This window comes from Bubalus kerabau, chromosome 11, assembly GCF_029407905.1.
Source record: "Bubalus kerabau isolate K-KA32 ecotype Philippines breed swamp buffalo chromosome 11, PCC_UOA_SB_1v2, whole genome shotgun sequence".
Lineage (NCBI taxonomy): Eukaryota > Metazoa > Chordata > Mammalia > Artiodactyla > Bovidae > Bubalus > Bubalus kerabau.
This window is the reverse complement of record NC_073634.1, coordinates 9,102,350-9,118,449: the sequence shown is the minus strand read 5'-3', so window position 1 is coordinate 9,118,449 and position 16,100 is coordinate 9,102,350. Positions and strand designations below refer to the sequence as shown.

Genomic DNA, 16,100 nt, shown 5'->3' with positions numbered 1-16,100 from the left:
GTTTAACTTCCAAGCCTCACCACCCCCAGTGTGAGAGCTTAATAGTCTAAATTTGTGATTGGTTAAGAAATAACGCCAGGAGCACAGACCAGGGGTTGTTGTCATGTGGCAAGATGTGAGATAAGTTTAATTTTTTTCTTTGTGCTTTTATGAATTTCCCCAAATTTCTACAACAAAAAAGTGTTCATTTTATAATCAAGAAGATCAAAACCAAAAAACATGGGATAGCTTTAGGAGGACAAACTGAGACTGGGTCTTATTTTGAGGGGAAAAGATTTTTGGAAACGCTGTTCTTTGTAACTGGTTCCCTGCATGTGATTTTGGGGGTCCTGTTGGGTTTGTTAAACATGGGTCACCAAAAGTGATAAATTACTCTGTCTCAAATGGAAAGTCTCCTGTCACAGTCTACAGGCACCACATGTATCAGGCTATTAAAATAATTGACCCAAGGCAGATAGTTTCTCCACTGATTAGAGAGATCAGAAACGTTTTGCCAGAGGATTTGGTTGTTTTGAAGTAGCAGAAACTGGCAAGGGAATACGGCTGCTGCTGTTACATTTGATTGCAACACAGTCAAATGATGTAATTTTGTGATTTGTTTTTCTAGGCTTCAATGGACTAGGGATGGTCCAGTCTTCATGGGTTAGGGAATCTTCATGGCTTAGGAAATATTAGGAGGGAAGGTTCGGGATTGAAATGGGTGACAGAGCCTTAAAAGAGGGAATTCTGCCATTTGCAACAACATGAGTAAACCTTGAGGACATTACGCTAAGTGATAAAAGCCAGACGCAGAAGGACTCAAGCCACACACGATGTATGTGATGAATCTGAAATCGTCCCTCTCCAAGAAGGAGAGAGTGGGATGGTGGTTGCCAGGTCCTGGGGGAGGGGAAAATGAGCAGATATTAGTCAAAGGGCACAAAGTTTCAGTTATACAAGGTGAAGAGGTCCTAGAGGCCTACCATACAGCATCAGATGCCTATAGTTAACAATCGGTATACTTAAACATTTGTCAAGAGGGTAGATCTTATGTTAAATGTTCTTACCCCATTATATGTATATACATATTAATATTGGGTTGGCCAAAAGGTTTGTTTGGGTTTTCCCATAACATCTTATGGAAAGAACCCCAATGGAACCTTTTGGCTGACCCAGTAAAAGGCGGAGAGGGAACTCGTGTTGGACATGTTTGTGGCATAGATTGTGGTGATGCTTTCGTGGGTGTACACTTATCTTCAAAACATTGTTGCGTATGTTAATTATGTACAGCCTTCTGTATGTTAAAAAAAAAGGGTGACAGGTTTCTAGAAAGAGCCAAGCCGCATAGGAAGGGCAGATTAGCACACGGATGGACCCATCAGGCGGGTGAGTGGGCAGTCCTGGAGCAATGGGGTCCCATTTCATAGACTTTCATTTCAGAGTCAGCGTCCAGGGAGGAGTTCTGGGTGCCTCTGGACTGTGCTGGTCTGGCCGTGGAGGCGGGCAACAGGCCTTTCCTGGGCACCCCAGATGCCCTCACGGCTGGTGTTTCGCTTGACAACTGTATCAGATCTTAAAGCCAAGCTGTTTGTTGAGTCTTTTATTATTATTATTATTAATTTATCCATTTGGCTGTGCTGGGTCTTAGTTGCAGCATGTAGGCTCTTTCGTTGTAGCACATGGGGCTAGTTTCCTGACCTGGGATCGAATTCAGGCCCGCTGCATTGGAAGCATGGGGTATTAGCCACTGGACCACCAGGGAAGTCCCACCTTTGCTGAGTCTTGGTTTTCCTTCTTTCCTGGTGTCTTTTGCCCTTTCATTTCATACCCTTTAATCATCCCTTTTCTAAAAGAACTTAATTCTAATCGCTGTGCATAACTGCCATGCTGAAAGACCAGGTAAACGGATGGCCAGGTAGATGGAAATGCTGGGAAGTTTTCAGAAGAGCGTTTCATCGTACCCACAGCAACACATGTCTGTAAGGCAGGGCAGTCCCTGCGCTGGAACTGGCCGTCATGGTGGCGTTTCAGAGCAGGATTCTTGCTGTCACGTATTTTGAGCATTACGTCACCCTGCTTGGAGGTTCATGATGGCAGGATCCGTACATTAAGTTTGAGCCAAAGCAGACGGCTTGGTTCCCATCCAAGGATTATTTATGGAGTGGCTAGGAGAACATGTCAGGGTTCAGCAGGGTGGACAGTTATGTTCAAATGTGTTTGGGATTTGTCAGTTGGGGGATGGGGTTAGGAAAAGTTTCTATACTTACTTTAGGAAGCCAGCTGCAGAAATTTCCGACCATTAACATTTTCATAGTTTAAGACAATCGTGGTATAAAACACGTAACATAAAATTGGCCATCTTAACTGTTGTTAAGTGTCCAGTTCAGTAGGTATTAAGTATATTCACGTTAGACAGTCATTACTACTACCCAATGCCAAAGTTCTTTGCATCTTGGAAAGCTGAAAGCCTGTACCCAGTAAAGAATTTTCACAGTTTTGGAGTGGAGACAAAAAAAAAAATCTCCTTTTAATTCCAGCATGAACATGAGCAGGGCAGCCGGTCTGGCGCAGTGACTCCTGCAGCTGAACAGAGCCACTGTCTGGACACTGTTGTTTTTCGGCTTCCTGAGATGCCGGGGGTCCTTGTGTGGCCTGCCTTGCTCCCATGTATCGGGGACGTGGTGTGCAGGTGAGGGTCTGCTGGCTGCCTGCTCTGTTTTCAACAGCTGACTCTGGAATCCCTCCCTTGTGATGGCCTTGAAGCCCTCCTCCTGGACCGTCATGGTTACCCTGTGGCCTTGCCCATCAAGCTGCTGCATTCTCTGGAAACAGCACCAGCAACTCCTGGGTTTAGTGGAAATCTGTGGACTCCTAAGGGAACCACACGAAAAGAGATATCGACTTCTATAAAATGCTTTGTAAAAAAAAATTGAAATTGAGTATTTTGGGTTATGAATTTTACTTCAAAGAGGGGAACTCTCAACATCCTCATGTTGAGAATGCAAATACCCCAACTTTCATCTTCCCTCTTTGACAGTCAGGAAAGAGAACTTCAGACTTCCTCGGTAGCTCAGCTGGTAAAGAATCTGCCCATAGTGCAGGAGACCCCAGTTTGATTCCTGGGTCAGGAAGATCCCCTGGAGAAGGGATAGGTTACCACTCCAGTATTCTTGGGCTTCCCTGGTGGCTCAGATGGTAAAAGAATCCACCTGCCATGTAAGAGATCCCCGAGTTGGGAAGGTTCCCAGGAGGAGGGCATGGCAACCCACTCTAGTATTTTTGCCTGGAGAATCCCCATGGACAGAGAAGCCTGGTGGGCTACCATCCATGGGGTGGCAAAGAGTCGGACACGACTGAGCGATTAAGCACAGCACAGCCTGGAAGAACTTCCTGTAATCCTTTATGGTTATTTGTCACTTTTCAAAACTAAGAGTTTTCCCCTTTATTCTGGTTCTTCATTTGCTTTCCCCACCCCAGTCTCCAAAACAGGGACAACAGCCAAACCACACAGCCCTGACATGAAGACAGAGATGTAGCCCAGATTGGTCTCCTGATGGGGGGTTAGGGTGCTGAGCTGCTGCCCCGTGGACGTGCTGCGACCCTGAAGCTTGTCTGCTGGAGAGGTAGAAGTGTTTGTCGTGGGGTTGCTTAGGGCCTTAGTTGTGGCATGCGAGCTCATAGCTGTGACATGTGGGATCTAGTTCCTCCACCAGGGAGTGAACCCCGGCCCCCTGCCTTGGGAGCTCGGAGTCTTCACCACTGGACTACCAGGGAAGTCTCCCCCCGCCCCCCGCCTTTTTTTAAAGTAATTAATTAATTTATTGACTGCATCAGATCATTGTTGTCGTGTGCGGAATCTTTGGCAGCAGTGAACAGTTTCTCTAGTTGTGGCACTCGGGCTCAGTAGTTGCGGTGGGCAGGCTTCGTTGCCCTGGGGCTTGTGGGATCTTAGTTCTCTGACCGGGGATTGAACCCAAGTCCTCTGCATTGGCAGGTGGATTCCTAATCATTGGACTACTAGGTAAGTCCCTCAGGTATACTGTTTCTAAGCCACTAGGAGGATCTGCTTTCATTAGTGCAGGAGGAGAAAAAAGGACTTTAGGCTTTCTGGTTTTCTGACTTTCATTAAAATGCTTTTCATGGGGGATGGGTGTCGCTGTTTTTCAAAATGGGTTTATTACACTCTGGTGCTCTTACAAGAGAAGGGCAGATATTGTATTAAGTTCAGCCAAAGGGGCAGAGTGGAAATAAAGAGATTTTAAAAATATATGCACACATGCTTAGTAATTTCGGGCAAGGAAGTCCCAACACCATTTTGTATCTGTTTTTGTATAACTGGGATAACACAGATGTCCTGACTGACCTGTTGCAAAAGAATATTACGTACTATCAGTCAGTCAGATGTGAATGAACATGCTTGGGAAATTAAAGGTTAGAAAAATATTTGTACCATATTATACATATGTAATGGAGAAGGCAATGGCACCCCACTCCAGCACTCTTGCCTGGAAAATCCCATGGATGGAGGAGCCTGGTAGGCTGCAGTCCATGGTGTCGCTAAGAGTCGGACACGACTGAGCAACTTCACTTTCCCTTTCATGCATTGGAGAAGGAAATGGCAACCCACTCCAGTGTTCTTGCCTGGAGAATCCCAGGGACGGGGGAGCCTGGTGGGCTGCCGTCTATGGGGTTGCACAGAGTCGGACACGACTGAAGCGACTTAGCAGCAGCAGCAGCTCTTACTGCTAAGAGCACAGAACTTTGCCACTGCAGCCAGTGGTAAGTCTCCGGGCCCAGAATAGAGGTTATAGAGCCAGGAGGCCATGGGAAGGCTTCTCCAAGCATCCTTTCTTTTCCCAGGTCAGAGGCTGTGATTTCATCTTACACTTGGTTCCATCTACGTGCGTGGAATCCAGCTAGGAGGAAAGAATAGCAGCTTTCTCGCTTGGCGGCAAATTTTTCCTCCGTCCCTCTTTGGGCCCTAATTATAAAACTTGTCACTCTACAGCTATCTCAGCCTGAGTTGTTATTCTGATTGGTTAAAAATAGGAGTGTTACACTCACGGGACACCAGGAGGGTTTCCCTGGAGCTCCAGATGAGCATATGGGACTGCCTGGGAAACAGGGAACCCAGAAAACCCCCAAGCACTGCCCTGCTTGTGTTGGGGGGAACTTGTTCCTCTCCATGGGAATTCTCCAGGCTAGAATACGGGAGTGGGTTGCAATGCTCTCCTCTTAATGAGCCTAAGCCTAGCTAATAAATATTGCTAATGGGCTGCCAGGTGGCTCAGTGGTAAAGAGTCTGCCTCCCAATGCAAGGAGATCCAGGGGATGTGGGTTCGATCCCTGGATCAGGGGGATCCCCTGGAGAAAGAAATGACAACCCTTTTCACTATTCTTGCCTGGAGAATTCCATGGACCGGGGAGTCTGGTGGGCTACAGTCCATGGGGTTGCAGAGAGTCGGATATGACTGAGCACACACGCACCTTTGAAGCAGGGGTCCCCAGCCTCCGGGATCTAATGCCTGATGATCTGAGGTGGAGCTGATGCAGTAACAATAGAAATAAAGTGCACATGGGAGTAATGCGCTTGAATCATCCTGAAACCATACCTTGCACCCTCCCGTGGAAAATTGTCTTCCACAAAACCAGTCCCTGGTGCCAGAAAGGTCAGAGATCGCTGTCCTAAAAGACATCCATGGGAGTTATCTTCAGCTTCTTTATAAAAGGGCAGAGTAAGTAGGACAGTGTACCCTGCCGTTAGGAGCCGTGCCTGAGCGTTCTTCTGAATGTTCGCTTTATTTATGTGTATAGGTGTACATGTTTTTGTCTTGGGTGCACTTGAAATTTGCAGACATATTACCATTTTTAAAAAATAACCTTGAAGGATTTCTTTGCCATGCTAATTTCTTCTAGTTCACCTCTGTAAACAACAGAAATTGAAGGATGATTTTCTCTTCCTGAGTTTGTTTCTCACTTTGGTTTTCCTCTTTCGCTGCCCTTCCTCCTGGCTTTGCTTCTTTGTGGTCCTGGCCTCTTGTCTCCTATTTCGCTTTTGTGCTTTGGTGGGCTCCACCCCGAGTGCTCTGGCTTATTCCCCTTCCCTGCTCATCGCTCCTGCTGCTCTTGGAGGTTCTTGCAGGAGCGTTCGCATTTGCACAGACAGAGGGGTCACCCCTGTACTTGTCTGCAGGTGGACACTGGCGGGGTTGGCTCACCTTTTCTTTTTTAAAAATTAAAAACCGATTTTTAACTGGGGGATAATTGCTTTACAATATTGTGTTGGTTTCTGCCACACATCAAGATGAATCAGCCGTGGTGGTTTAGTCACTAAGTCATGTCCGGCTCTTGCAACCCTGTGGACTGTGTATAGCCCACCAGGCTCCTCTGTCCATGGAATTCTCCAGGCAAGAATACTGGAGTGGGTTGCCATTTTCTTTTCTAGGTATACATATGTCCCCTCCCTTTTGAACCTCCCTCCCACCTCCCACCTCTCTATGTCCTTTTCTTTTTAATAAACTTTATTTTTAGATGAGTTTTAGGTTTAGAGAAAAATTGAGAAGATAGTAGATGGAGTTCTTATACACCCCCCGTGCAATGTCTGCTGTTATTGACATGTCAGTATGGTGTGTTTAGTTGCAGTTAACCAACTGATACTGATCAGTTACTGTGATCTGCAGAATAATGACTGGAACCTGGCATCAGGTCACATGGCAAAAGAGGGATTAAGAGCACGGGTAGGATTGAGGTTGCTCATCAGTGGACCTCAAACTAGAGAGATTGTCCAGGTAGGCACAGTGTTATCACAAGGGCTCTTAGAGCCAGAAGCGGGACTCTGAAAAGAGACCCAGGGAGATGGCAGTGTAGGGAACTTGTCCTGGTGTTTCTGGCTTTGAATATAGAGGAGGGGCCATGAGCCAAGTAAAGTGAGTGGCCTCTGAAAGCCGGACAAGGCAGGCAAATGAATTCTCAGCTAGAGCCCCTAGAAAGAAGACACCTATTGACACCTTGATTTCCACTCAGATCAGCATTAGACCTCTGATGTACAGAACTGTAAGAGAGGAGATCATGTTTAAAGTCTTTACTGAGTTTGTTACAGTATTGCTTCTGTTTTCTGTTTTGGTTTTTTGGCCCTGATACATGTGGGATCCTAGCTCCCGACCAGGGATCAAACCCGCACCCCCTGCATTGGAAGGCGAAGTCTTAGCCACTGGACTGCCAGGGAAGTTCCAATACGTTTTTTTTTTGTTTTAAGCTATTATGTGGTAACTTGGCGCAGAAGCAGTAGAAAACGAACGTGATGATTTTTACCAAAGTCCATCTTTTCTTTAGTTTTCTTTGGTCTTTTTTCTGCCCGCGGATACATTTACTTGTCACTTGGGTTGTAACAGCTTCTCACACTTCCGCTTGTTTTGCTCTTGACAGTTTTGAGGAGTATATTGGTCAGACATTTTGTAGAATGTTCCTTCATTGGAATTTGTCTGAAGTTTCTCTCATGACTAGAATGGGGTTAAGGGTGTTGGGGAGGAGAAATGGGGTAAAGTGCTGTTCTTATTGCATCCTGTCAGAGGATTATGACCCACACTGACCTTTATCACCTGGCCAAGGTATTGCTTGCCAAGTTTCTCCCACTGAATAGTTACTGCCTCCACTTCCCGTCCTGTGGGATTTTTCTTTCTTTCTTTCTTTTTTTGAGCACTTGCTTACTTTTCAGTCACTACAAAGTGCTCCAGGATCATCTTATGTATTTCCTGCTGCAGATCTAGAAGCAGCCATTTTCCCAAAGAGTCCCAGTTCCTTTTATTGGAGGTTGGTAGAAACCAAGACCTGGGTGCTGGGTGTGCTCCTGGCTTCTGGGTCCTTTCTGCTAACAGAGCAAGGAAATCTAATGTACTACCTCTGTATATACACACATCACTAAGTGTTTCTGTATGTAGCCATTTGTATCTGTGGTAAACTAAACGTCATTCATACCAGTGTCTTTGACTCTAAGTACTGTATTTTTACTTTATTTGGGCTGCAGTGGGTCTTCATCGCTGCACGTGGGCTTTCTCTAGTGGAGAGCAGGAGCTACTCTCTTCGTTGAAGTGTGTGGGCTTCTCACTGTGGTGGCTTCTCTTGTTTTGGAGCTCAGTCTCTCAGCGCACGGGCTTAGTTGCCTCGTGCAGATGGGATCTTCCCAGATCAAGGATCAAACCCGTGTCTCCTGTGTTGGCAGGTGGATTCTTAACCCCTGGACCACCAAGGAAGTCCTAATTACTGTATTTCTTGCCTCTTTGCCTTGCTTACCTGTAAACTCCCACTCCAGTTAGGAACCTGGCTGTCACCTTCCGTCATCCTCTTCTTGATGGTTTCTAGTATTCCAGAAATGTATCAGAATTGTTAGCATTGGACTCTCTGGAGTACAGTACTTAAGCACGTTTCTTTGACCTTTCTTCCTAAAGACTCTGTTCATTTCCACAGTTACTTAAGTCAAACCCTTTTCCTGTATACCCTTCACTCTCATTTCATACATTTGTAATACAATTAGATTTTTTTTTTGGTCATATTCTACATTCACTTGGGAACCCCTGGACCTTCCTAAATGATTTTTTTTCAAAATTTGCAAACATGAACGTTCACTTTTTATGCTGGAAACATCTGTGGATTTTGACAAAGGCACAGTGTCGTGTATATACAATTAGAGTATCATGCAGAATGGTTTCACCCTAAAATTCCCCCACATTTGACTCATTCAGCCCCTTCTTGGTAATCACTGGGTTTTCTACCCTTGCTATATTTCCCATTTTTTTTTCCTAGAATAATTAGAATCGTGCAGAATATAGCCTTTTTAGGAGGGCTTCATTCACTTAGCAATATGGATTTAAGGTCTCTCTTTCTTTTCAAGGCTTGGTAATTTGCTTCTTTTCATCACTGAAAAATACTCCATTGAATTATGTACCACAGTTTGATTATCCGTTCACCAGTTGAAGGACATCTTGGTTGTTTCCAATTTGGGTCAATTATGCATACAACTTCTGTAAGTATTTGTGTGCAGGTTTTTGTGTGGGTGTGAATTTTCAAAAACAGTTGCATGAATACTTAAGCGTGTGATTGCCCTGTGGTGTAAGACTATGTTTAACTCGTCAAGAACAACCAGAGTGTCTTCCAAAGTGACTACCCTAAGCGTTCCCATCAGCAATGAATAAGTTCCTGTTGCTGGCATCCTTTTCAGCACTTGGTGTGTGATACATTTTGAGTTAATTTTTGAAAGGTATAAGATCTGTGTCTTGGTTTGTATTCTTTCATATGGATGTCCAGTTGTTCCAGAACCATTTGTTGAAAAGACTATCCTTCATTAAATTACTTTTGCTCGTTTGTCACAAATCAGTTAATTGTGCTTGTAGGATACATTTGTGAGGTCTGATTCTGTTCCACTGATCTGTGTATTTTATTGCCCATACCACACTGTCTTGATTACTATTGCTTGGTACAGTAGTTAAGATGGAAATTATATAGCACGAGTCCTCCAACTTTGTTCTTCTTCAGTACTACTACTACTACTAGTAATAGGTCTTTGTCTTTTCAAGTAGACTTTCTAATCAATTTATCAATATTTACAAAATGGTTTGCCAAGATTGTCGTTGTGTCGCTTTGAATCTATAGATCAGGTTGGGATGACTTGACATCTTAACAGTACGGAATCTTTCAACCCAAGAACATGGATTATGTTTCCATTTGTTTAGATCTTCTTTGAATCCTTTCATCAGAGTTTTGTAGTTTTTTGCACATAGATTCTGCGCATATTTAGATTTCTGCCTGATATGAACATCTTTTGCTATTGTCAATGGTATTTATATTCTTGTCAAATTCCAGTTGTTCATTGCTGGTATTTGGGAAAGCACTTGTCATTTACCCCTCTGTCTGACAGCCTTTCTATGTTTGCTTATGAGTTCCTTAAGTTTTTTGTTGTTGTTGTTGTTATTGATTCTTTGGGATTTTTCTGTAAAATCAAGCATGTCATCCGAGAACAAAGGCAGTTTTGTTTCTTCCTTCCTATTGATTCATCAATTTCTTTAATAGATGCAGATCTATTCAAATGATTTAGCTCTCTTTGTGTGAGTTTTAATAATTTGTGTCTTTCAAGGAATTGGTACATCTCATAAATTATCAAATTTTTGAGTATAGAATTGTTCATACATTCCTTTATCATCCTTTTAATATCTCAGGGAACATTTCTAATATTGGTAATTTGTATCTTCTCTCCTTTTTCCTTCCTTAGCCTAGCTAGAGGCTTGTCACTTTTATTGATCTTTTCAAAGAATCAGATTTTGGTTTTATTGATTTTTTTTGCTATTTTTTTTTCTGTTTTGAATTATGTTTGGTTTTTTGGCTCAATTTTTATTATTTTCTTCTGCTTTCTTTAGGGTTATGTTGCTCTTCTTTCTATGGTTTCCTAAAGGAGAAGCTTAGAGTATTCTAGTGTTAGAGCTGAACTCAGAAGTCCCCTCATCACTTTTTAACTGCTGCTCTTCACACCTTCTTACAGGTGAAGGGGCCAGGTTGGTTGTGTTGGCATAAAACTTGCTGCCCATTGCCAAAGCTCCTGAGCCTTGAGTCTTTCCAAACAGAAAGACTTCTTCTGTGTGGTATAGATATACAGGGGAATAGTACTCAGTCATAAAAAAGAATGCAGTGATGCTATTTTCAGGAGCATGGATGGACCTAGAGATTATCACACTAAGTAAATCAGAGAAAGACAAATATTATAGCACTTATACGTAGAAGCTAAACTACAACACGAGCGAGCATGTCTATGAAACAGACTCACAGACGGAGAGCAGACTTGTGGTTGCCGAGGGGGAGGGTGGACTAGGGAGGGGTGGACTGGGAGTTCGAGGCTGGCAGAAGCCAGCTGTTACATATAGGATGGATAAACAACAAGGTCCTACTGTATATGGTTAATCTGGACTATTTACAATAGCCAAGACATGAAAGCAACCTAAGTGTCCATCAGTAGTTGAATGGATAAAGGAGACATGGTGCATATATACAATGGAGTATTCCTCAGTCACCAAAAAAATGAAATAATGTCATTTGCAGCATCGTGGATGACCTAGAGATTACCATAGTGAATGAAGTAAGTCAGAAAGAGAAAGAAATACCATATGGTGGCACTTATACGTGAAATCTAAAATGGGATACAAATGAACGTATCTTCAAAACAATCTCGCAGAGATGGAGAGCAGACTTGTGGTTACCAAGGGGAGGGCGGGGCGTGGATTAGGAGTTTGGCGCTGGCAGATGGAAACTATGTTTAGAATGGATAGGGCAGGAATAGAGACATGGAGGTAGAGTGGACACAGAGAGGGAAAGAGGGTGGGACCAACTGAGACAGTAGCCTTGACATACAATATACGTTACCATGTGTAATAGATAGCTAGTGTGAAGTTGCTCTAAAACACAGGGATCTCAGCCTGTGCTCTCTGACAACCTAGAGGGGTGGGAAGGGGGCTGGGTTGGAGGGAGGGAGGCTCACGAGGTTGGGGACATATGTATACTTATGGCTGATTCATGTTGTTGTACGGCAGAAACCAACACAACATTGTAAAGCAATTATTCTCCATTTAAAAATAAATAAATTTTAAAAATGGACAAAATCTTGCTGAATAGCACCGGGAACTGTATTCAATATCTTGTGATAAACCATAATGGAAAAGAATATGAAAAAGAAAAGTGTATATATGTAGACCTGAATCACTTTGCTGTACAGAATAAATCAACACATTATAAACCAACTATACGTCAATAAAATTTAACAAAAAAAGAGGCTGCTGGCACTCGGAGTTACCGCCCCGCCTTCCCAGTGGGCTGCTGGCTGTCCGTGCCTGTGCTCACATGTGCGTTGTCCTCTTGTCTCTTGAAGGTCGCCTGGTGGGTGCCCTGGACGCGGTGCTGGATTCCAACGCCCGGGTTGCTCCGTTCCGAATTCTGCTCCAGGTGCCCGGCTCCCAGGTGTATTCTCCCATAGCATGTGGTGAGTTACTGAGCGGATCGGACGTTTACTGGGCTGTGGCCACGGGTGAGTTTCCTCCCCGGTGGAGCGTTCCCCACCTTGAGGTCTGAGCATGGGTATCTGTGTGGTGGTGAAGCTTGAAGGTAACTGGCCGAACCTCACCCGCTGCTGTGAGCTCTCTGTTCCTTCTCTCAACCATCAGAAGCACGTGGTGGTTCTTAAGGCTGGACAGCCAGGTTGGACAGACGGTCCAAGTGGTGTGTGCTTCCCGGAGGAACCCAGCCGTTTTCTTTTCCGTCTTGTGTCTGACGTAACACTCGCCCCGGGTGAGAGTGCACTCCGTGACGTGCCGGGGAAGTGCCCCGGGCTGGGTCTGCCTCAGGCCCGTCTTCGTCCTTGTCCCACTGTGCGCTGAATCCCTGGACAGCTGGGCTCTGCGGGAGTTTAGAAATCGCCTTCCCATCCTCTCCGAGTTTCAGCTCCTCCCACACGCACCGTTCCGGGCTCTGCTGGGACACTCCCTCTGGGAATCATGGCATCGTGAGAAGCCCCTTCTGTTAAAAAACAAACCTGAGATGTGTCTTTTTATTTATTTATTTTTCAAACACCACAGAAACTTTATTCACGCAATCCAGTAAGATTTCTGAACTTGTGCCAGTGAGGCACGATAAGCCCTTTTCTCTCAGGCTTGTTGCTGACATGTAAATTAGCACAAACGCAAGTTGAACTTACACACTGTTGACAGATAACTCCTAGTCCCTATTTTAGTATTACCATCACGGGGATGCTCAAAGGGCAGTCGGTGAGATGCGTCTTTTTAATTACGCAAGTAATCTTCACACTTCAGAAATTGGAAAATGGGTAAGAAAGAAGGAGAAAGAAGTCATCTATAACCTCTTATCCAGGGTAATCACTCTCTGTCTACATGTGTTTCTATGCAGAGGTTTTCAGTTGTGTGTGTTTTTTCTCTTAAAGTGAAAGTGTTAGTCACTTGGTCATGTCCTACTCTTTGCAACACCATGGACTGTAGCCCGCCAGACTCCTCTGTCGATGGGATTCTTCAGGCATACTGAAGTGGGTTGCCATCCCCTTCTCCAGGGATTTTCCTGACCGAGGGATTGAACCCTGATCTCCCATACTGCAGGCAGATTCTTGACCATGTGAGCCACCAGGGAAGCCCACATTTTAGTAACTACTGTCAAATTTCACTGTCACATTACATTCTCTAATGAAATCGGATTACTTTTTTTCCTGGAAAAAATACAGGAAAGGATAAAGAAGAAAATTGTTGTCTTATACCCACCATTTATTACTAATGACTGTTAACATCTTGGAACGTTTTTTTCCCAGCTTGTTTTGTTTGTTTTGGACAAATCAGTCTGTATTTGCATTAAGTGATAAAATGATTCATGCTCAATATAATCAATTAGTTCTGGAAAGTACAAAGAAAAAATATATTTTCCTCCCCCTGCCCCACCAACATCCTAGCCAACCAACCTCCAGAGACACTGGTTGACAACATTTTTTCTTTCCTTTCTTTTGTCTTTTTGTATTTTTTGGCCATGCTGAGCTTGGTGCCCCAATCAAGCTCCGAGTCCTAACCACTGGACCACCAGGGAATTCCCAGCACCACTTTCTAATGCATCTACACAAGTCCAGGGAGAGTTGGGAAGAACGTAGATGGTGCAGCTTGTCCGTAGTGCCAGTTGACAATAAGAATATTGTTTTTAGTGGATTTCAATAAAAGGAAAGATGCTAAAGTGAAATGAAAATACTATTAAACTTCAAAGAAATATCCCTCGAACCCTGAGTGCTGGCTTTCTAAAAGGTTCGTTGAAGGTCAAGGGGATAGATGTTCGAATGTGTGACGAGGTCAGAATTGTAGCTTTTGAAGACAGTGTTTCTACTCGGACAGAGTTCATTGACTCACCTCCTGAAGGACAAGGACGCTACCAGCCTTCTCATCTGTCCCCTGCTGCCCCAGGCTCTCATTTTAAAAAGTTTTACTATTAATTGTACGCCGTGATTCTCATTCTGTTCGGTAACTGTGTTCCTCAACATTATTTGGCTCAGTTCTCTATGTAAATCGATTCAGGGCTTCCATCAGGTATGGTTTTCCCAACATAGCGTCTTTTATTTTGGCTTCTTTCTTAGTTGGCTCTATTCCTGTTTTCTTTCCCTAATGATGTCTCACATGGTTGCAACGCCCTGGTTGGGTATGATGGGTTCTGACCAGTCTCTGGGGCTTGGTGGCCATCACTTTGGGGTCTTGCAGTATTTCAGTGGCGAGGGCAGAAACCTCAGGCTGGTCTGATGCACCCTACCTCCCACCCCGCTGCGTTCCCTACCTCCCACCCGCGCATTGTGGGTGATGCACTTTTCATGGGTATAACTGCTTTTTTTTAATCTCTGAGGTTTTGCAACATTAGTCACTTTAGTAACTCCTTTATAATCTGTTATTCCCTGGACCACTTTGTGTTACATTTTTCTGAAACTCTTCCAGGACTTAAGATTGCTTTCTTTAATCCTTTCAGGAAACTTTCTTAATATCATTCTGTGTATGTGTTACATTTTATATTCCATTGATTGGATTTCCCACTTCAAGGACACTTTCTGTTGGACAGGTCTGTTTTTCATTTTTGCTTTTCCTTTTTTTGATGAAAACAGATGTTTGATAAAAGAATTGACCATACAGGAGCACTCCACTTTCACAGTATTCCTTTTTACTTCTTACGTGCGTTACTGGTTATGCTGTTAGATTTCTTGGTTACAGCACTAAAGGGCAGAAAAAGGAATGTATATAAGGCAATATTTCTTTTAGGTGCAGTAAGTGTGTGCTTCCCTAGTGACTCAGTGGTAAAGAATCGGCCTTCCAATGCAGGAGACGCAGGAGACATGGGTTTGATCCATGAGTTGGGAAGATGCTCTGGAGGAGAGCATGGCAACCCACTCCAGTATTCTTGTCTGAAATGTCCTGTGGACAGAGAAGCCTGGCGGCTGCGGTCCACGGGGTCGCAGAGCGGGACTGAGCGACTGAGCACACACAGTAGTAGTGTGTTAGGAATGCTGTGCTTTTCTCCATCTGTCCTTTTCAGCGGCACTCTGCATGCTGGGTGTATAGCCCTTTCCTCTAAGGCAATTCTGTTTTCAGCAGTGTTTCCCAGACTCTGCTGCCTTTAACTGACCTACTAATTTTGTTGACATGTAGTTTTTAAAAAAAAAATAAGTGAGCAATTTGGCCGTGTGGGGTCTTAGCTGTGGCCCTTGGGATCTTCACTGCATCACGCATGATCTTCGTTGTGGTATCGCAGCACGCAGGCTCGGTAGTTGCGGGAGGCAGGATCTTAGTTCTCTGACCAGGGGTCAAACCTGCACCCCCTGCTTTGCAAGGTGGATTCATAACCCCTGGACTACCAGGGAAGTCCCCATGTAGTCAGTGGTCTTGATCCTCAGTTCGTTTTCTTAGGTCTCCAGTCTCCCATTTTATCTCTGTAATCTCACCATCTCATCTTTCAGCTCTTGTTTCATTGAACTCACGTTTCTGTTACATCGTCTTGGGGCGTGAAGGCTTCGTGGGCATCTCCTCCTCCTCCTCCGGGACACTGAGCACCTCGTTCGCCTCTCTCCATCCCCTTGCAGTCAGCGGTTTTGCTTGGTTGCTGTGCTGTTTCTCCCCTTTCTTGCTCACGCTTGGAAATGGTTCTCCTACACTGTGTAAGCACTAATACAGTGACCGTGGCATTTTGATGTTTATTTTGGGGACAGAGCAGGGGGGGCTGGTGTGCTGCTGGCCAGGACGAGGGGTGGGAGGGGCAAGACCCTGTCCTTTTCTCCTGATTCTCCCTGATTCCTCTCCTCTGCCCCAGAGGAGGGGAGGTGGTCTTGCCCTAGGATTTAGACTTTTCATGAGAACGTTTGGAGTTTTGTCTCCTGCTAGATGGACCTCTCGGAGAAGGCAATGGCACCCCACTCCAGTACTGGAGAATCCCATGGATGGAGGAGCCTGGTAGGCTGCAGTTCATGGGGTTGCTAAGAGTCGGACACGACTGAGCGACTTCCCTTTCACTTTTCACTTTCACGCATTGGAGAAGGAAATGGCAACCCACTCCAATTTTCTTGCCTGGAG

At 44.6% G+C, this 16,100-nt stretch overlaps 1 protein-coding gene across 2 annotated transcripts in view; it reads left to right on the top strand.

Annotated features, from left to right (window-relative positions):
* The window catches only part of TBC1D8 (TBC1 domain family member 8), a 139,793-nt gene that overhangs the window by 38,519 nt on the left and 85,174 nt on the right, over positions 1 to 16,100 (top strand). The window contains exon 2 of one of the 2 annotated variants that reach the window (XM_055539453.1): positions 11,885 to 12,040. In XM_055539453.1, coding sequence (XP_055395428.1) covers positions 11,885 to 12,040 — 156 coding nt within the window. The remainder of the gene's footprint in view (positions 1 to 11,884; positions 12,041 to 16,100) is intronic. The other variant, XM_055539455.1, reaches the window with a different exon arrangement.